Source organism: Cervus elaphus, chromosome 13 (assembly GCF_910594005.1).
Source record: "Cervus elaphus chromosome 13, mCerEla1.1, whole genome shotgun sequence".
NCBI lineage: Eukaryota > Metazoa > Chordata > Mammalia > Artiodactyla > Cervidae > Cervus > Cervus elaphus.
The window spans coordinates 66,210,655-66,231,539 of record NC_057827.1 but is presented as its reverse complement, the minus strand read 5'-3'; the positions used below and the strand labels follow the sequence as shown (position 1 = coordinate 66,231,539).

General features: G+C 61.9%; 2 protein-coding genes across 6 annotated transcripts in view; one reads left to right on the top strand and one right to left on the bottom strand.

The window, feature by feature from the left end:
• CCDC85C (coiled-coil domain containing 85C) overlaps nt 1-16,919 on the top strand; it is a 78,115-nt gene extending 61,196 nt beyond the window's left edge. The window contains exons 3-6 of one of the 2 annotated variants that reach the window (XM_043922354.1): nt 7,947-8,051; nt 12,825-12,920; nt 13,227-13,325; nt 14,046-16,919. In XM_043922354.1, the coding sequence (XP_043778289.1) occupies nt 7,947-8,051; nt 12,825-12,920; nt 13,227-13,325; nt 14,046-14,135 (390 nt within the window). In that variant the 3' untranslated portion in view covers nt 14,136-16,919. Of the gene's footprint in view, nt 1-7,943; nt 8,052-12,824; nt 12,921-13,226; nt 13,326-14,045 lie in introns of both variants that reach the window. The other variant, XM_043922353.1, reaches the window with a different exon arrangement.
• Nucleotides 16,920-17,296: 377 nt separating this feature from the next.
• The window catches only part of CCNK (cyclin K), a 28,966-nt gene continuing 25,377 nt past the window's right edge, over nt 17,297-20,885 (bottom strand). For all 4 annotated transcript variants that reach the window (XM_043922349.1, XM_043922351.1, XM_043922350.1 and 1 more), the window contains one exon: nt 17,297-18,662. In XM_043922349.1, the coding sequence (XP_043778284.1) occupies nt 18,037-18,662 (626 nt within the window). In that variant the 3' untranslated portion in view covers nt 17,297-18,036. The remainder of the gene's footprint in view (nt 18,663-20,885) is intronic.

The following is a 20,885-nucleotide window of genomic DNA, read 5'->3' as shown; positions in this document are numbered from 1 at the left end:
CCTTCCCTCCCCAAGCCTGCTCTGACCTGCTCCCTGGGGGCCTTGCCCTGGAGGCAGCAGCAGGGGGGTTCTGTCCCCAGCTTGTGCCCACACTTGGGCCAGGCTCTCCGGACACAGATTTCCATCCCTCAGATGTGGGGTGGCCTCTAGCCTGGGTCCAGGCCTGCTGGCTGCAGGCAATCAGATTGGGCTTTAGGGAATAAGAGCATCTTTTTGCTCAGCTTCTTGCTAGTGCAGGAGAAGTGCTGGGAACTCAGAGACTGGCCAGTGAGCACTTGCTCTGAGCTCTCTTTGCACCGCAGGCTGCTCTTTCGGATGGGGTGTTGGGATCCTCCCTTGGGGAGTTCAGCCCCCACCTGTGCTGGAGTGTCAGCCTCTCACAGACAGGGCTGTGATCTCAGTGGTCACATCCCCAGTGCCCGGCTGGACTTGGCGGATGCATCTGGGGACCCCTGCCTGTACCCTACCCAGTCTTCTGGGTCAGAGGGGAGACTGGTTCTTGCCCAGAGTAAGGAAGATCCGCTTAACCCAGGGAGAGCTGCTTCATAGCATAGTGAGTGTATCATCTTTGGAGGTAATCAAGGGTGGATGGGTGGGAGGATGGATGACCAGGTTTAGGAAGGAGACTGCTGCCATGGGTGGGCATCTGGCCACGGCCTCATGGGCTCTGGCTTGTGAGATTTTATGATTCTGGCACCTAAGTCTTGTCAGTGAAATAAAAATTGCCCAGGAACCTCCAGCCCTGTGCAAAGCAGAAAAATCTGCCTTTTGGCAAAAAGCAGCAGAGAGCAACATTATTCTTTTAACTATCTTCAGATGATGTGGCTTTGGGGTTCGAGGGGAAGGGCAGAGGGCCTCCACGGGTTCCCTTTCCCATTTCCCACCCCCTCCCCCGTCCCCCCACTGCCTCTATTTAGCTCCAGAATAGCTTTAATTAAAAATGCTCCAGAGTGTCCACAGGCTAAATTAGTGTATTGCAGTTCCTATTTTCTTTCTCGTGTCGGCTTTAAAATTTCATCAGTGCAGCTGCTCCCCCTGCGATGATTCATCTGGAGCCTGGTCCATGGTATGATTTTCCCTGTGGATTCTGTGCCTGGCAGGGCTGGGCTGGGGGCGGCTGTCATTGACGCTGCTCCGTGGTTCCCTCCGTTCACTTCCCTGCAGGGCTGATCAGCCAAGGCGCCGCGTGCGCCCAGAAGCCAGCTTCACAAAAGAGCAAGAAGCTGGTTGGGCAGGAGTGGGTGGCCCTCTGGGGGCGCAGAGGCAGTGGTCCAGGCTGGCGACTTGGGACCAGCTCCAGCTGCCCGCGCCTCCTGGCCCTAGGGCCCGTTTGTCCCGTCCTGCCACGCCGCACGGAATTGCTGAACACTCAGGTTGGAAGCGACCCCAGAATTTACACCGAGCCGGGATGGAGAAACTGAGGCCTGGGTGGAGGAGGATTTCCTGGGATGGGTGATTGAGTTGGTTTGCTGGGGCTGCCCGGGAAAAGAGCCATACACTTGGTGGAGGTGGGAGGGTGGAGAAGGGGCTTAAGCAACTGAAATGTATTGAATGTATTGTCTCATAATTCTGGGGGCGTGGGGGTCAACAGGGCCATGTATAAATTTGATTGAGACACAGTTCAACCTGCTGCTGTGGGGCTGTTGGCCTGATGGTATGAGAAAGTGGGTTTGGGCCCCAGAGGAATCTGGGTTCAGATGATGCCTGCTCCAGCTGTCGCCCTCTGTGTGTGTGGCTTTAAGTGGGGTGTCTTATGTCCCAGTGCCTCGGTTTCTTCTCCTGTAACCCAGGGATGGCGGGGTGCCCGCTGCAGCGCTGGTCGGAACCTGGGGCGCCCTGGGCAAGTATCTGCCCTTCCCTCCTTTTCCTGGTCTTGGGAGCCTGGGATTTTCCAGGGTCTGGCAGACCGCGCCCACTCAGCCGGGCTTGATCCCTGATGAACTGCTTGCTCCTTTTTGTACTTTGAGTTTTGAACCATCCAGGCTTTGGGACTGAGAAAGGGGCCTCTGCTGTCTCAGCCCATGGCTGACGCCTCCTTCCTGTTTCCGGCCTCCCTGGGGGCGGGGCTTGTTCTTAGCCGTGGTTCCTTCGCCCAAGCCCTCTGCAGGTGCTGGCCTCATGGCGTGCCTGCTCGCCAGCATCCTCTGTGCCGCTCTGTTGACAGGCTCTGGACCACCCCCTCTCCCCTTGTTTGGTGTCTATGGTTGGCCATCACTTCCCTGTCCCCTCTGTCAGGGGTGACATGGTCTCCGGAGGGCTTAAACAGGTATCCTTAGCAGAATCTTTGACCCAGTCCACCTTCTTTCTCAGCCAGGGAGAACACCCCCTCTTTCCACCATCTGATGGATGGTCCATCTAGCAACGTGGGCAGGAAGAGAGACTAGGAATTCACCTCTGTATCTGAGGCTCAACCAGTGTCCATTGTGAGCCAGTTGCCGGCCAGGTCAGCCTGGCTAGAGGGCAACCCCAGGACTTTAGAGCCAGAGGGCCTGGTTCCGATCCCTAAAGTGCCACTTACTGGCGGGGTGGCACTGGGCCAGTGGTTTAACCTCTGTGCTTCCGTTTCCCCATATATGAGATGAGGACACTAAGGGTGCCTGCCCAGGACTAAAGGGCGAATCACGGAAGGGCCTAAAGGGCCAGGCCTGGCTGGTGGTAAGGGCCATGGGTCAGTGACTGTGACCTCGCCTGGGGGTCACCCAGCAGCTGAGTGTCTTCTGGACCCCATTTGACATGCAAGAGACCAGGAGGCTGGGAAGCTGCTCAGATCCGACAGCTGTGATGGGATTGGGATTTAGCAATGTCTGTGCCTTCCAAGAAATGGCAGCCCACTCCAGTGTTCTTGCCTGGAGAATCCCAGGGATAGGGGAGCCTGGTGGACTGCCGTCTATGGGGTCGCACAGAGTCAGACACGACTGCAGTGACTTAGCTGCAGCAGCAGTGCCCTCCAAGGGCTTCCAGGGGGCTCAGTGGTAAAGAATCCATCTGCAGTGCAGGAGACATCCCTAGGTGGAGAAGATCCCCTGGAGGAGAAAATGGCAACCCACTCCAGTATTCTTGCCTGGAGAATCCCATGGACAGAGGAGCCTGGCGGGCTGCAGTCCATGGGGTCGCAAAGAGTCAGACGCGGCTGAGCGACTGAACATGCACCCATGCACGTGCCCTTCAAAGCCCCCGTCTTCCCCCCGTGGAGGTCCCATGGCCTGCCCCTCAGTCACCTCATCGTGCCAGGGGACACAGGAGCAGACAGTGGTCATTGTGGCTGAGGCCCGGTCTGTGTGGTACCCATCGGTCACAGGCCGGACGGTCCTGGGCGGTCCTCAAATCCCAGGTTGAGCACCGAAGCCTCGTGGGGAGCAGGGGGCAGTGCCAGCCGCGGATTAGAAATACTCTCCATTCGTTAACCACACGAGGACGCCACGTGCTTCATCTGAGCACCGATCAGAGGAACCCTCTGGGCCTGGGCCACCCTGCAGCCCTTTGTTCAGTGGCCTGCAGATGAGTTCTTATAAAATACCAGGGGGAAAAACGGAAGTAAATCTGACTGTATGTTCCTGTGAGGGACCTTCACCCTGAGGACACAGCAGAGGCAGATCCCCGGCCTCCCCGGGGCTGGCTAGGGTCTCAGGGTGCCTGTCAGGAGGGCAGCTGTGTTCTGGGTTCTGGTGTCAGCCTCGGGGAATCAGGGGCTGGCCATGTGCTACGTCACGACCTCGTGGAATCCAGAGTTTCTGAAAACGTGGGACTCTGTTGAGACACCTTGGGGACCCCACCTGGGCCCTGGGACACCCTCCCACTCCAGCCCAGCCGAGGTCCTGGCGGCTTTGGGGCAGTGGGAGTTCGGGGGGGATGGCGGGGAGGGCAGAGGTGAGGGTGGTGGGAGGCGTTTGCGGGGTGACACGTGCTCTTTTCCTTTCCAGCTGCCCCGCCCCTACGGCCGTCCCCGACGCTGGCTTCAGGTAGCCCCGACCGGGGCTCGAGTGCAGTGGCGTGTGGGGTGGGGGCGGCTTGCAGTGCTGTGTGATGGCCTTCCTGTCCCTTCCCCGGGGAGCTGACCACCACCCAGGGTCTAGCATTTAGATTCATCTTAGGTTTCGCCTCCTCTCTGAGCTGGCAGCTTTACAAAACAACAGCCAAGGGTTAGGACGCAGCAGCCTGCTGTGACACTCGGCCCAGGCCCCACTCACCCACCTCTCATCCCATCTGCCCCATCTGCCCAGCATGCGAGGTCGGGGCTGGGGGGGAGCAGGGGGACAGGTCGTGATCCACACTTTGCAGGAGAACCCGCAGTGCCTGGTGGGGCGAGGGGCTGGCTGGCCAAGGCCCAGGCGTGAGTGCTGGCTCCTGGCTGGCCCGGGTCCTCGGGCGAGGTCTCCAGGGGTGCCTGGTGGTCGGAAGAGCCCACCGGCGCCCAGCGATAGGCTCCCAGCCCCACCAAGCAGTAGAGCCCTACCGCCCCTGGGAGGCAGGCATACCGCCCTGGGTTACCATTCTGGAAAGCAGGACTGGTGTCATCTGCGATCAGGGCCTTGTTCCTATGATGGAGATGCCGACACCTCCCTGCCCCATGAAGGCCGGCAGCCCGAGGGATGGTTCCCCCTGAGGGGGTCCTGCCCCTGATCACTGCGTGCAGATCAGCCTTGGGGCCCTGGACCTGAGTGGTCACCGGTGGGCAGGCTGCCTGGTGGGGACCCCGGGCGCCCCTGTGTGAGTTCTCACCTTCCATCCCCAGAGCTGCAGGCGTCGCCTCACCTATCAGGTGCTGCCCTCTGCTCAGGTGCGCACACAGTAGGTGCTTAGTGACCAGATCTGGGGGTAGCGTGCGGCCCACCCGAGGGGCCTCCAGCCCTTTGGGAGGAGGGCAGGGTGAGCAACTGCCTTTGAGCCAGGAGGGGTGGGCGCCTGGCCCCCTTTTCTCTGAGTTCTGTTTGTCTTCAGCACCTCCCCTGATGGTCCTCCCCAGGAGGATCCCGGGGGTGCCGTCCCCCCAGCTTTGCAAGGAGGAGTCCCTGGGAAGGAGATGATGGCCGTTCCCGCTGCTGGAATCTCCTTGCAGCTCCACAGAGGCCTGGAGAGGCTGGGCGGCCTGAATTCACGCCGCGCGCCGCAGCCAGCTCTGAGCTGAGGGCCCCAGACAGAGGCCTCTGCAGCCTGCTGGGCCACCCCCGCCTGGCCTGGCCTCTAAACCCCATCCAGAACCCTCGCGCTGCCCTTGGCGGGTGCGGGACCGAGTGGAAGGGCATTTCAGCGCTGGGATCGTTTCCTTCTCTTTTAAGGATTCAGGCAACTCTCCAGCTCCTGTTCTGTGTCCCCGACCCACCCCTCCACATCCTGAGGGACCCCATTTGGGAGCCTGGGGGGGCAGGGCGGTCCTCTCCTGGGGAGCGGCAATGAGCCCCGTCCCTTGCCTGCCCAGTCACCCTAGAAGACCGCTCCCCATCAGCGGTGAAACCCTCAGGGATTTCATCTTCCAGGGCACTGGTGGGCACATAGCAGGATTTTTAATTTGGATTTAAGTGCAATTATGTTTCTTCATTTCGATGCGTCATTAGGCACGTTGCCCTTCGTGAGAGCTGGTGCGTTCTCCCCGCCAGCTTTGTGGCTTGCTTCTCGAGCACTGTGGGCTCGCAAATATTGATGCACAACACCCATCACCGAAGGCAGGGGTGGGAATTGCCCGCTGCTAATTAAAATCTCCCCGTCCCCTTGCACACACATATATACACCTCCTCCCCAGGGAATCATCTGGGGGAGGGAGGAGACGTACAAACCAGTGTTTTCAGAAGCAGCACGTGGGCTGCTTGTGATCCCATTGGGTCCAGGATCAGAGATGCTGTGGACGAGGGGAGCCGCAGCCCAGGGCAGCATCTGGACCGCGTGTGGGCGGGGACAGGGAGGCGTCTGCCTCCTGGTCCCTGGGGCCCGTGGGAGCACCGGGGCCCAGAGCCCAGCCCTGGGGCCACATCCACATCCACACGTGTGTGTGTTGGGCCAGCTGGGCCTTACGCCTGGCCCCTTGGCTTTCTCTCACCAGGCAGGCGGGGGAATGCCTGTAGAATGGCTCCGGGGCCCGGTGAGACGCCGGTGGCCCCAGGAGTGGACATTCCGTGGGTTGGGTTTAGAACGCACTCTCAGTTGGAAGTGATTTTGCAGCTGTCATGGAGATCTGGCCAAAAAATAATTCTGTTTGGGAAGTTTGCTTTTAAGTGGAGCTGTGGGTGAGACCCCCCCAGCCCCACAGGAAGGCAAGGGTGCCCTGGGGGTGAGAAACCCCCATGGTGGGGGCAGACGCAGGGCCTCTCTCTTTTGGGGGCTGTTGGTAGAGGCTTCTCCACTCAGACCTCTGGCCGGGCCAGGGAGGGTCTCTGTGCCTGGGGCGCTGATGCCGCAGGTTGACCTAGACAGGCAGTGATGGGGCGTGACTGTCCCAGTTCCAGACAGAGGGCTGTGCCCGAGGTCCCCCAGTGAGACCCTGCCCGCTTCTCCCCACTCTGGCCCCCCCAGGCTATGGGAACCGTGCTTAGCTAGGTGGCTGGTGTCTGCTCCGGCTGCCGGGAGCTGGGAATAGGGGTTGGGGGTGTTAATCAGGGAGCGGCCGCCTGTCCCCTGTTCCCCTGGCCGCCTCCACTCCTGGCCTGCAGACACAAGGCACTAGAGACGGTGAGGCCTGGGGGGTCAGCCCTGGGCGTGACGGGGGGCAGGAGAGCAGAACCTAGGGAGTCGATGAGGCTGAAGGTCCCATGGGAAACGGGGACCTGGATCCAGTGGCTGGCGAGAGGGCGGCAGGGTGTGTGCAGACGCCTCTGGGTGAGGCGGGGGGCAGGGGCGCTGATGAGAAGGAGGAGGTCCCCCCATCCCCGCCCCCCGCCTACCCCAGCGAGGCTGCTGCCTGTATTTCTCACCCCAGCCCTGGCCTCCTCCTCTTGAAGGGTTTGTTTGGGCAACTCAACAGCCTGCTGATTTATGGGACGTTCCGCTGAATTTTATCTGCCCAGCAGTGTTCCCGAAGTTCCTTTGAAGTAGAAGAGTGTGTTGGGGTCAGAAACGCCATCCCAGGGTCGAAGGGACTCAGAGGGTCCGCAGACCAAGGCTTCTGCTCGGCCAGACTGGGGGCTGTGCTGGATCGAGTGTGACCCCTGGGTCCTCCCCCTGTCTGGGTCCAGCCCCAGCTTCTGTAGGGGGTGCCGTGTGTTGCTTTGCTCAAGCGAACCACTTAAGGCCAGATCTGTGCTTGTTCATTCATTCATTCATTCTCTTCTCCCTTGCCCGCTCCTTCTAAGCACGCCTTGGGCTTTAGTCACGAGCCCAGCGGCACTGGTTCCTGTGGACAGAGGGCAAGGCCCCGGGCTCATGTTTGGGAGCTCCCTGTCCGATGGTGGAGGCTCGTGGGCACGTGTCAGAGCGCCGTGCAGGCTCACCCGGGCAGCCCCCAGCCTTGTGGTGGTGGGCGGGCTTCCCCCCTCCAGGACCTGAGCCCCAGGGCTGGAGAGGCTGTTCCCCAGGCCTGGCGGGGACCCCAAGGGCAGGATGCTGGCGCAGAGGGGCGAGAGTGGAGAGGGGTGGGGGAGCCACCGACTCACTCACCTGTTTATTCGGCCACCAACAGATGCTTATAAAGCACGCAGCGGGGAGCTAATCAAAGCCCCTGGCCTCGTGGCTCTGACCCTCGAGTGGGGAGAGGGAGGGATGTCAAGGGCTTCCGATGGCTGTGGCAGTGGGGATGGATGAAGAGGGGGCGGGGAAGGGAGAGGGCACAGGCGGGGTCGCCCGGCAGGTGCCCCGAGGTGGATGCCCTGCTGAGCCAAGGACTGGGTGGGGGCGTCTGGTCCAGCAAAGAGGCCAGCGGTTCTCGGCCCCCCTGGCCCAGCCCCCACCCCACATCCAATCCCACCCGCTTTCTCTCTCTCTCTCTCTCTCTCTCTCTCTCTCTCTCTCTCTCGCAGCAGGCAGGCCCTGGGGAGTTCAGGACGCTGCGGAAAGGCTTCTCCCCGTACCACTCGGAGTCACAGCTCTCCAGCCTGCCGCCCTCCTACCAGGACTCCCTGCAGAACGTAAGTGCCCCTCCCCCAAGGGCCCCACCATGCCTAGGAGGACCCCGCACCCCCCAGGGAATTGGAGGGATGAGGCTCAGACCGAGCTCGTGACCTGCCCAGGGCCACGTCGGCGGTCACAGCTGAGCTGGGTGTGGGACCCTGAGCTTCTGCCCAAGCTCTTCCGGGGCAGGGCTTGGACTCTCGACCCTTGCCTTCCACCTCTGACTCTTGGAGCCTTGTAAGGGCCCAGTGTGCTGGCGGGAGGTGGAGGCCCGGCTTGAGATGCCGTCCCTGGCATCGCAGGCTGGTGTAGCGGCCACGAGGCCCGGCCGCCGTCTGTGTCTCTCGTGGGCCTGTGTCCCTCCTCGGACGCAGCCGGGGGAGGCTGCCCGGCTGGGCTGGGGCTGGCCCGAGTCTGTGTGGGTGTCGCTACCCTGGCTTGAGCTCAGGTGTATGCTCATGTGCCTCAGTTCTTGCCAGTGGCCCCCACGGTTGTCCTGGGTTCTCGCCTGGGCCCTGACCTGCCCTGGGAGGGCAGCAGGGGGCCTGCTCCCCGGGACGAGCGTGGTCAGCTCAGGAGTGCTCCCTGTGGGTGAGCGTGCCATCGTCCCCGGTGACTGCGTGTGCAGAAGGCAGCGATCTATAGAGGCAGAGAGTGCGTGAGTGGTTGCCAGGGGCTGGGGGGAGCGGGGAGGAGGTGATGAAAGTGTTCTGTTGAGTGACTGCACAAATCGGTGAATGTGCAAAACCACCTCCCCCAGAAGCACGCGTCTGAGTGAGCCGTGGGATGTTTATTGAGCATCTGTTACTTGGAGGGCCATGCCGGGTTCTCCCCACGCCCAGAAACCCCATCACAGGGTGGGGACCTCACTGTCCCCCTGGAACAGATAGGAAACCGAGCCGGCCTGAGGTCACGGTGGGCCCACCTCTCTCCCAGGGTCCCGGCCTTGCTGCCCCCCTCCACCCCGGCCAGTGAGGGCGAGCCTGGGGCTCCTCCTGGGACTCCGAGCTGGCGGGAGCGGGCTGGCACCGCTGCTGGCTGCCGGCAGAACCCTCTGCAGTTTCTCTCCGAGGCCTCGCACCTTCTCCAGGAATGTAGCTGCTGACGCTGCGGAGGTGGCAAAGCCCGCTGACGACAGATAATCCAAATATTTACCCAGGAGCCCCGTGGCTCAATGAGGCTCCAATTGCTTCCTGATGAAGGGCTCTGAAAAGCCCAGCATCGCCCCCACAGGGGGCAGCTCCCCAGCCCTTCGTATCCTCTCCCTGGGCTGTGGGAAGCCTCACCGCTGATGGTACTGTGCGCTGAAGCCTCGGCAGGTTGCAAACTGGAAAGTGCGGTGCAAACCCTGCTGGCTCCCGTGATGTGCCAGGCCTGTGAGATGTGAGCAGAGGAAGCTCGCTCCTCTGCTCCTCAGGGCTGAGCCCCTGAGGCCTTGACAGTGCTGCTTGGGCTGTCAAAGGGAGGGAGGCTTCTGGAAGGCTTCCTGGAGGAGGCGTTAAGAGGGGTTCCATGGGCCTCCCTTAGGCCGCCCTGTGTGGCCAGGGGTTGTCACCCCACTTCAGAGGGAAGGAAGCTGAGGCCCACCGAGGTGAGGTGGGGTGGACTGCCAGGGTCACGTGGCTAGTCCATGCCAGCACCCAGGCCAAATTGGGCCTGGGGGCCGGGGGCCAGCCCGAAGCTCCACTGAGGCTGGGGGGCAGGTTCCTGGGGCGGAGGGGGAGGGTTGGGGTATCTCGTGGGAGGCCGCCGCAGAGGGGCCCTAGCTTGGGTGGAGGCTCGTGGTCCAGGCCTCTCGGGCTGTTTAGGGGGCATGGAGCCTCTCTGGAGCGGCTGGGCGCTGAGCCCCATGTCCAGCGTACGGATGCACTGGGAGAGGAGGCTTGTATGGGGAGGACCCTCTGCCCTCTGATGCTGCCAGGGGCGTTGTCTCTCCGTACCTGGGTGTGGGCACGCCTTCTGTGAGGCTATTTTAAGTGTTCATTTCAGTGGATTTTAGTATCTTCACAGATCCATGCAATCATCGCAGCAAAATGTCTCCCTTATCCCAGAAAGCAAGCCCGTGCTCATTAGCAATCCCTCCCCACCCCCCACCCCCGCCAGCCCCCTGACAATCACTGATCTGCTTTCTGCCTCTCCGTTTGCCTTTTCTGGATATTTCATATAAATGGAAGCATAACACGTGTCCCTCTTTGTCCCTGGCTTCCGAGCACCGTTTCTAGGGTGCAGCCACACGGTAGCAGGTGTCAGAGCTTCATGCCTTTTCCTTACCAAGCAGCACCCCACCACGTGGGGACCCTCGTGTTGCTCATCCGTTTGTCAGTCGCTGTGCATGCCTCTGTTCCACTTTTGCCTCCTGTGGTTGTGCGTCTCTGAACACCCCCAGACGGGGCACTTGTGTGGACGTCTGTGTTCAGTTCTCTGGGGTGTACACTCGTCTCCCCACTTTGGACGCTGGTCCTGGCGTCCCACAGCCCCGGGCTGGAGGCTCGGGCCCCCTGGTGTACTAGCTGTTTGGCCTCAGGCAAGTCTTGCAGCCTTCCCCTCCTCATCTGTAAAATGGGTGCATAGAAAAGACAGCTTCCACACAGAGGGTTGCAGTCAGCCCTCGGTAGGCTGCCCTGCTCTGAGTGGGCACTTGGGGAGCTGGGGAGGCGTCCTTGGGCCTTCCAGGCTGTGACTGGGGGAGTCTGCCAGGGTGAGCTGGTTTGGGAAGTGCTCTTAAGTTCACAGTCCTGACCAGTGTCTGGCGGTGGCTTCGCTCACAGGCTCCTCTGCGCACTCATTGAGTGAGTGAAGTCGCTCTGTCGTGTCCAACTCTTTGCGACCCCATGGACTGTAGCTTACCAGGCTCCTCTGTTCATGGAATTTTCCAGGCAAGAGTACTGGAGTGAGTTGCCACTTCCTTCTCCAGGGGATCTTCCCGACCCAGGGATCGAAGCTGGGTCTCTCACATTGCAGGCAGATGTTTTACCATCTGAGCCACCAGGGAAGCCCCATTAGCACCTGCTATCGGCCCAGCGAGGAGGCCCAGGAAAGGGCTGGATTGCACAGCCTCCCCCAGCCACTCCTGGCCTTTGTTCTAGGAACATGTCCCCTTGCGGAGCAGGGAGCCCCAGGTGCAAACAAGACCTGAGCCCAGAGCCAAGGGCCAGGCGCCTTCCGGGGCGGTACGTGTGTGACCGTCGCCCCCTGCTGGCCGGTGCGAGGAAGGCAGCCTTCTGTCCAGGTGCCCACCTGGGTGTGGCCCACACCCCCTCCAGTCCCTGCCCCCACTACCCCCCAGGACCCTGTTTGGTTCCCCCGTATGACACCAGAGACCAGGCAGCCCGGGCCAGAGTTAGGGAACAGCGTCCCAGGGCTCTGCACACGCCTTGGGACACACAGGGGCCCTGGCTGAGACAGAGACCGAGATCCAGAGTGGGTTGGGCCTCCCTTGAGAACCATGCTCATGCCCAGCTTTCCCAGACCCCAGGGCTGTGGGGTCTTGGCCTCTGCATGGAACCAGGAGCAGGGCAAGCCTGGCAGGCTCCCCTGGGAGCAGGTCCAGGCCATGCTGGCCGGTAGGGCAAGTGCCGAGGTTGGCCGCTGGTGGTGGAAGGTTCCAGACCCTGAGGGTCCCTGCACAGCGCAGCCAGGCTGGGAGGATCCCGGGGCCATGGCCTCATCTGAGCTCACTGAGTTGGCCTGGTCTCCAGAGGCGTCATCGGGCGGTTGATGGAGAAGAAAACCACAACTCAGAGACGGGAGGGATGCCCAAGGACTCTAGGGTCTTCTCTCCCCTCACACACTCCCTGGGGCATTCTCGGTGTTTTCTCTCTGGCTTCCAGCACCTGCTGCTTTATCGCAGGGCCCAGCCCAGCGTCTCCTGACCTCCTGGCTCCTGCTGGCCCCAGGGCTCCAGCTGTCTCTGAGTGTGAGCTCCCTCTGTGTGGCCTTGAGTCCTTCCTGACCTTGCTCTGGGGCCTGGGGTCCCCACTCCAGCCTGAAGGCCTGCCTCCAGCCCCACGGCCACAAGGCCAGCGCCCCTTGCCCGGGAGAAGCTGGACGGATGCTCGGCCTCTGACACGGGCAGGCAGGGGACCGGAGGCTGGATCCTTTCCTCTCCCAGCCTCATCTCCTGGCTTCCCCGGCTGTTGTGGGAACCTGGCTCCTAGTTGCCAGTTAGAGTGTTTGTAGAATGTGGTGGCCGTTCTCGGACAGGGCTGGGAGTGTCAGGGCTGGAAGCCCCATGATGGCCCTAGAGGATGGAAATGGGGGAGGGAGAGGGGCCTTAGGAGTCAGGCTGCCTGGGGCTGGAGCCCAAGCCCTTCCGCACCTTCCTAGGTGACCTGCCAAACAGAACAATAGACCTGCCCCGTGGGCTGTTTACAGGGGCCTATGGGAACGGGACGCAAAGGATGAGATGGTTGGATGGCATCACCAACTCCATGGACATGAGTTTGAGTAAACTCTGGGAGTTGGTGATGGACAGGGAGGCCTGGCATGCTGCAGTCCATGGGGTTGCAAAGAGTCGGACACGACTGAGCGACTGAACTGACTGACTGATGGGATTTGGGAGGTTTCTTGGGCAGGGGGAAGGTTTCTTGATGCTTCTTCTCTGCCCCGGCCCAGTCTTCTTTCCCAGCCTCCTCTCCCCCCATCACCTCAGCCCCCGTTTCCTCCCACTTGGGCCCTAGCCCAGATGCAAGGCCCTCTGCCAGCCGCCGGTTGCCCCATGGCCCCATGGCCCCATGGCCCAGGAGCCACCCAGGGCAAGCTCCGAGCTCAGACACAGTCTATTCCCGCAGGGCCCAGCCTGCCCGGCTCCCGAGCTGCCCTCACCCCCGTCCGGCGGCTACAGCTCCACAGGGCAGAAGCCCGAGGCCGTGGTGCACGCAATGAAGGTGAGGGCCAGGCCCTGCCGGCTCCCACTGCTTTGGGGGACCCCCACCCTGGTCCCTGCTGCTCTTCCGGACCCTGTGACCCTGGACCCCACATTTGCCCTCTCCGGGCCTCAGGGCCGCTGAGCAGCAGGGCAGGAAGGCGGGGGGTGGGGGGGTGGGGGGGCATGACTGCCTGGGACAGTGTGGGGGAGGGGTTTGGGGGTGCTGGGCGGCAGCTGGGGGCGCTGAGGCCTGGTGGAGGTCAGGGAGGGGGGCAGTGGGCATTGCTCAGGGCCTGCCTGGTGACCCGGGGCTCGCCCCCTTCAGGTCCTGGAGGTGCATGAAAACCTCGACCGGCCGCTGCAGGACAGCTGTGAGGAGGACCTGAGTGAGAAGGAGAAGGCCATCGTCCGCGAGATGTGCAACGTGAGCTGCGAGGGCCTGGGGGTGGGCTCGGGGGCTCCAGGATCTCCCGGCGGTCTCTGTTCCCCTCCTCCTCCTCCCCTCCCTCCTCCCCTCCCTCCTTCCCTGCCCCACCTTTGTTCTGACCTGCTTCCCCTCCCTGAGAACCAAGTCCCTGATCCTGGTCTGGTTTGCCCCGCGCGTCCTGACCCTTGACCCCTGACCCCTGTCCCCTGGTGTCAGTCTGGCTGCTAGCGCACAGGTGGTGCTCACACTGTGGGTGCCCGTGGGGCCCTCTCTGCCCGGGGCTGCCCCCCTGGGGCTTCGGGGAGGCAGAGCGTTCTCCTCCTCTCCGCCTGGTCGATGCGTGCTGTCCCTGTGGACCTCGAGGGGGCCAGGAGGGAAGGGGATCACGGGGGCTGCACCCAGGCCCCGCTCGGGGTAGTGTGTCCTGAGTCCCCCTCCTCTGCCTGCCCCCCCCGCCCCCCCGGGTCTGTAGACCCCACTGGACCACCGTGAGGCCAGGGCCGCACCGATGTGATCTGCGTTGGGGTGGGGAGTGTGGTGGTGAGGGTGGGCGTGCACAGACCGGGTCTGAGGGTCTCCTCCGTGCCCCCTCCTGGCCCCAGGGCTCTGGGGGACGCAGGCGATCTTGAGCGACTGGGCAGTCTGTGACCACAGGCCCCCAGGGGCGGCTCGGGGTGGGCCTTCCCCTCACAGCGCCCCCCCCCCCCCTCCCCACAGGTGGTCTGGAGGAAACTGGGAGATGCCGCCAGCTCCAAGCCCTCCATCCGGCAGCACCTCTCTGGGAACCAGTTCAAAGGGCCTTTGTAGGGCCGCTCCCCCGCGGACGTGGACTTGGCCCTTGTGCCGAGCCGCCGGCTCCTTTCTCCCTGGTGGACTGTACATAGGACGCTGCCTGTTGCCGCCTGGCTGCAGGGGGCGCGGCCCCCTCCCGCCTCTCAGACACCAGCACACCGGGGAGTCGGCTCCCCAGCAGAGCGGCCTGGACAGCTTCCTTCCTGCCCCGGGGCCCGGTGGCGGTGGGCGAGAGGCTGAGGGGTGCTCGGAGATGCCCAGCCCTGGCGAAGCGGTCCCCCGGGCTGCCGCCTGCCCAGGACAGTGGTCGCTGGCTGCCGGACCGCCCCGCGGGGCTCCACTTCTGAACGCCGGCTCCCCGAGCAGGGTGCCCCGACTCTTGGATGACGGGGGCTCCACTGTGGCCCCTCCTCTGGCCCTCAGGCCCGGTGCCTCCCTGCTGCCAGCCGCTGCTTGTTTTTAGATTCCACACCCCCACCCTTGGCCACACACCCTCTGCCGTGTCCCCTCGCCTGTGCCAGCTGGTGCCCCATCTTTCTGGGTCCCTCGTGCCCAGGGGCCCAAGGCACTTCCTGGTCTGTGCTCCACACGACGGGCCGTGCGGAGCCTCTGGGCCGGGCCTCCCTCTGCGTGGGTGGCAGCAGGCCACGGCATGGCTGGGCCTCTGCTCAGGAATGGTCCCCCGGAGCCCAGGCCCCTTCCTGGGTGACTGTGCCCAGAGCTGCGTGGCCGCAGGTGAAGGGGTTCTGCCCTCCTTGGTAGGAGCCCCCCCCGGGCTCTGGCTTTCATTTTCCTGTGTGACCTTCAGCAAGTCACTCAGCATCTCTGGGCCCCTGGTGGGGAAAAAAGGAGGACTCAGAGGATCAGGGCCAGCAGCTCACGCACAGCGCAGGGGCCAGTGGGGACCCTCCTGCTGGAGGGGCGGCTGGCGGGGGCGGGGGGCTGCAGGGGAGCCCCGCTGCCTTGGCCCCCGCCTCGATGGGTGGCCGCCTCCCTCTCTGAGCTTCAGTGTCCTCTCCTGTCGAGGGCGCAGCCTAAGGCCCTCCTTGCAGGGCTCTGGGGATCAAATGAGACCTTCCGTGTAAAATGACCATGTATAAAACTGTAAAGCGAGACATGTAAATGTTAAAATTTATGTGAGGGAAGTGAGGCCCAGAGGCCTCGGTTTCCAGTTCCTCCAGCACCGCTGACCCCTGCACCTCGGCGGTACCGAGAGGCTGTCTCGGCCTCGTCCAGGCTCACGTGAGCGGCGGGGACCAGGCGAAGGGACGGGCGAGACTGCCCTGGTCTGCCCCCGCGGGGACTCAGAGCCGTCCCCACTGCCTGTCTGCCGTCGGCACCCTTGGGCGCACAGTCCCCGGGGAGAGGCCCGCGTCCGCAGAGTGCCGAGTGGGTGCTGCTGACAGCATCAGGCATGGTCCTGATGCCCTGAGCGTTGCAGGAAGCTATGGGCGCCCTGGAAGAGCTGGTCCTCAGGCCAGGTGGTGAGCTCCCCGTCTCCGGGGGTGTGCACTTGGAGTTGGGTGATTCCTACCTAGGTGGGCAGCGAGCTGGAGGGCAGAGGGCCCCCCTCCTGGGTCTCCGGGGTGGGAGCCACTCCCGAGAACCCGTGTGTCACGTTTGGGTCAGGTTGGCTCGGCCACCACTGAAAATAAGCAATAAGTCAGGCGTCCTGGTACCTGCGGGTCTCCTGCAAACTGACCCAGGGAACGGCCTCAAAGGGACCTTTCCCGGGTGGAGGGAGGTGACCCTGCCCCCTAATGCTGCGGTGGCGTCCAGGGGATGGGGCGGGGCAAGCGTTTCCGGCCGGTGCTGAGGTCTCCTTCCTGCCCCCTGCCCGTGTCCAGAGCCAGCGCTGCCTGGGAACGGCTTTCCAGGACAAAGCTGTACCTGGGATACCATCTTGCTCACCTAAGCTGTTGAAAAGTCTGCAGCGCTTCTGCCTGGCCCGCGCTGGGCCTGGGGCCTTGGCTGCAGCAGGAACCCTCGGCTGGGAGGAGGACCCCGGGATCCCGGCTAGCTCAGGGGGGTCCCAGCTCTGCCACCACGCAGGGAGTGCGCGCAGGGCGACCGTGGCACCCCTCCTCCCGTCCGGAGCCTTAGCTCTGAAGCTCGTGGGTAGGGGTGTCACTGAACCTGGTGTCCTTTTGTGAAGGTCCTTGTTTCAGACACTCTTTGCTGCCAGAGCCCCATGGGACCCCTATGCTGTGGCTTTCATCCCCACTGTGATGGATGTCACCCTTCCAGCCTCATCCCAGGTGGCCAGGCCCATCCTGGAATCAGAATCCACTGAGCACATTTTTATCCAAAAGTTATTAGCTACACATCAGTGTTTGAAAGAGAAAAGTGACCTTTCATTTTTTTTTTTTCTTTCTTGAAAACTTGAGAGGAAACCATGCATACTACTGATTTTTTTTTAAAGAAACAAAGGAAATGCATGACTGCAGAGCGGTAGAGGTGTATATTTTTCATAAGGTGGGGGAACTATTTGTGCTGCTCTCTGGGAACGGGTGCGTGCCTGGCTCCCGTCCCCGGGCCAGCAGCCACGCTCTGTCTTCCGAGGGACGCTGGAGCCCCGGGCCGACCCCTCCCCGGCTCCGGGCAGTGCCGGTAGCCCTGGACTCCTGTGCCCGTTTCTACCTTCTATTGAACCACTTTGATTTGGGGAGAGAAAAAGAAATAGAACTTTTTTGATAGTGTGGTAAAAACATTGATTTGAACTATTTTAGTAAAAGTAACAGAGAAGACTGTGATAGTGTATACTTTGCGCTAGATAAATAAAGGCTCCTTGCAAGCCTCCGCGGTGCGTATGCAGTGCTCATTATCTCTGGTGATGGGGCCCCTCGGGGCAGACAGTGGGGCTGACGCCCGCTGCTCCAGGGTCTCAGTCACAGACCAGCAGGGAAAAGGGTTTCCGGTCTAAACCCAGGGACCTGTCTATGGAGGGAGATGGACAGGCCCAAACCACCATCACATTCAACGACTTCCTCCCAAGAAAGCCCGAGCAGGTGCCTGATGTGGGAGGCCGGCCCCCGAAGGTCCTCCTGGGCCATCTCCTGGGGGGCATTCCTCCATGCCCTGCTCCCGTACCCCCAGAACCCGGGGGAAGAAGGCCTGCTTCTGGGCTGCAAACCCCAGGCGCCCCGCCTTCTGCCCGTAACAAAGGAAAGGGGCCATTGCAGAACTGATTTTATTTGGGTAACTGACTGAAGGAGTCTTGTTTGTAACCAAGATGGAATTCACAGTATGTTGTTACATTCACACTTAAAAAATATATCTCTATGTATAGGAATTTGCAAATTGATGTAAACATACATTACTTCCAAGAACATTTCTCCCTTTCTCCCTGGAAAAAGAATAGAGCCATCCAAGCAAGGCAGCCCCTTCAGAGTACCTCAAACACAAACGGGGTGGGTTCTCTCTAAATCAGACAGTGGTTCATCTGGCCTGGGCGCCGTGGGCTAGAACTTCATGAATGACAGCAATGACAAGCTTGACTTCAGACGGAACTGGACTATTGAAAACTGACTTTCCAGGAAAAATAGGCACTGGTTTCTAGAAGGAAATGCACTCCTCACTGAAGCTGTGTGTTGAGCCAGCATGGCTGGTGAACATTCTCAGCAGTGGGAAGTAACCCAGCGCAGGGCCCGAGGACACCACCGAGCTGGGGGAGGCGGTGGGGGGAGAGGCGGCGGGGTCACAGCCGGGTGGCCCAGCCCCCCGACGGCTGCTGCGCCCACTCTTCAGGTGCGCAGGGGCACCCCAATTTCATCTCCGGTCCCGTCCACTTCTTCTCATACTCCAACTGTCGACGTAATACAAGGTACCCTGCTGCTTACCCACTTAAACTACTTTTCAAGTCGATTAGAAAAACTTTTCTTAAAAAAACAACAAAGGAAAAGAAAGGGGTCAAAGGTTATCTCATCCAGGCTGCCCGCCCCAGCCCCCCCACGGGAGGCATGCCAGGTGGCGGGATGGGCGGGGGCACAGGGGGCTGTCCCCCCGGGGGCACCGCCGGAGGCGGGTAGCTGGCCGGCGGCAGGCCCAGGCCCGGGGGCGGGTGCGGCGGGACGGCGTGGGTGGGGGGCAGGCGAGGGGGCGGGGGCGGGAAGTTGGGGTTGTAGGTGGGCGGGGGCGGGGGGTAGCCAGGAGTTGGGGGAGGGATGGCGGGCGGCGGGAAGGAGGCGGGGGGCGGGGGCACAGGCGGCGGCGGCGGGTTCGGCGGGTAGACGTGCGGGTGGTAGGGCAGGTGGGCCGGCGGGCCGTAGGCGGGCGGCAGAGCCCCGTAGGAGGGGCCCTCGGTCTTCATCATGGACTGCAGGCTCTGGTAGCCCTCCCCAGACATGTAGGAGCTGCTGGTGGACATCCCCGTCATGTAGCTGGAGGGCGGCGGCGGCGGCGGCCGGTGCGGCAGCGGCGGCGGCTGGTGCACAGGCGCCGGGTGGGCCGGAGGAGGGATCTGGACCTTGGGGAGGTCGCCGGCTTCCACCGGGCCTGGAGGCTCGGCCTCACCCAAGGCGGCTGCGAGGGGCGGCTTCCGGTCTGCGGAGAGGAGCCGGGTCACTGGCCCGCCCAGGCCGCTGCCTCCCCAGCAGGGCGGCGAGTGGAGGCAGGGGCCATTGCCCGCTCAGGGCTCCACGCACAGCCCAGTCAACCCTGGGGCTCCAGGCCCTGTCGCTGCGCCGTGGGCCACCTTCGCTTCTGCCGCCCGACAGCATGGCCTGCGCCTGCGTCCTGCCGCCGTGGGCTCGTTTCCACCACACAGGCCCTCCACCTCTCCCCGCTTGGTCCTGCGTGCACGACCACCTTGCCTCCAGTCGCTCTGCGGGTCCCCGCCTTGGTCCCGAGTGCATAAGCCACGGGCATTCCCTGCGGTGCAGGAAGCCCCTTCTGCCCCAGCCCCCCATCTAGCACAAACACGTGCGGGGTCCCTTCTTTCTGCCCATCTCGGCCCCCAGAGAAAGGCGAGCCCCCAGACTACAGCACTGCCTGCGGCACTGGTGTTCTGGCAGGACGCCTGAGAGATGGTCACACTGGTGACCTGGTGCTAACAACACCTGGGTCAGTCTCTGACACCCCCCCCACCCCCCCCCCCCCCCCCCCCCCCCCCCGCCCAGGTGGCAGGTCTGGCCAGTGCCCTGGGCGGCTCCTGTCCCAGCAGCCCACGGGGAGAGCTGACACCCCCAGAGGCTCAGAGGTCTCTGGAGCATCTTCCACCCTTCAGCAAACACACACCAATTTCCGCCTTCTCTAGCTAAACACTTCGCCTTCCAAAATGATGCCACGGGTAAAGAAGGAAAGTTCTTTATAACTTCCCGCCTCTACTTCTAGTGAGGTCACAGAAGTGTCCTAGTTCACTGGGTGCCTGTGAAGCACTTTTCATTCTTTCTTCTCCACGTGACTCCACGAACAACTGCTTCCTCTTCAAAGTGTACTGAGGAGAGACCCCGCCAAGAGGAAGCAGGAGCAGAGCCCGGAGCCTGAGGCCTACTGCGCTCCTGCCCGGACCTGCACAATGTTCCTAAGTTGGCAGGGCTGTTGTTTTCCTAAAACTAATTCTAAATTAGTTTCTCATGGGTAGTTCACCATCTCTGGATGCAAGAGATCAGAGATTATTCAGATATACTTAGAAGTCACAACATCCCCAAAATTATCCAGCTGTAAAAAACAATTTTCTGAGAGGAGCTGTGGCCTGCCTGGGCGCCAGTCGCAGAGGGCCCGAGCCTGGCCCCCGCCAGCGGGGTTGGGACAGGAGGAAGACGGGGGCGGGGCTGGGGGAGCCCCGGGTGTAGACCTTATGGAGCTTCTTGGAGTTACATGTAGGCCAGAAAAAATGACACCTCTGATGGGCAGAGGGAGGGAGATTTCAGGTCAGTGGAAACAGCCATGGATTACTTCTCTGGGATGCTCAAGCTGGAGTGCAGACTCACCCGAGCCCCTTCCGGTCCAGCCCCCTGCCTCACACCCCTTACCCCCTTCTCGGATGCACCCCCACCACCCCCGCCCACATCCCCACCACCCCCGCCCACATCCCCACCACCAGCACTGTTCACAACAGGAGTTCCTTCTCAGACGTCTCCCTGTCTCCCCGCTGGGGTCCCTCTGATTTTAGCTTGGGGTCTGATGGGGGCTCTAGGGAACAGACTCTCAAGAACGAGGCAGGAGAGAAGACTTCCAGTATTTTTCAGGCCTGAGGACTGGGACTGCCCTTGGTGTAAATCTGAATTTTTCAGAGGGGAAGTTGTTTCCACTGTGCAAAGTGTATCTGGCTGCAGAGTACTCAAGTGAATTCAGAAATGTGAAACAAGAATATATCCAGAGGGGGCGAAGCGGGGAGAGGGCCGGATGGTGTAAAGTCAGGTAAGAGTGGGAGAATGAGGTTAGGGGAGGTGGGTGGGAGTTGGGGAGGGTGCAGACTGACTGGAAGAGATTTGATGACCCTGTTTGACGACAAAGGGGGTCATCAGAACACATCTGTCCCGGTCAGTCTGCACCCTCTCCAACTCCCACCCCCCTCAACCCCCTTTATGTTACAGGGGTTTCCCTGGTGGCACAGACAGTAAAATCTGCCTGCAATGCAGGAGACCCTGGATCAATCCCCTGGGTTGGGAAGATGCCCTGGAGATGGAAATGGCAACCCACTCCAGTATTCCTGCCTGGAGAATTCCACTGACAGAGGAGCTCGGCGGGCTACAGTCTATAGAGTCGCAAAAAGTCGGACAACACTGAGCGAATATCCACACCCAGGTCATTAATGTCTTTTTA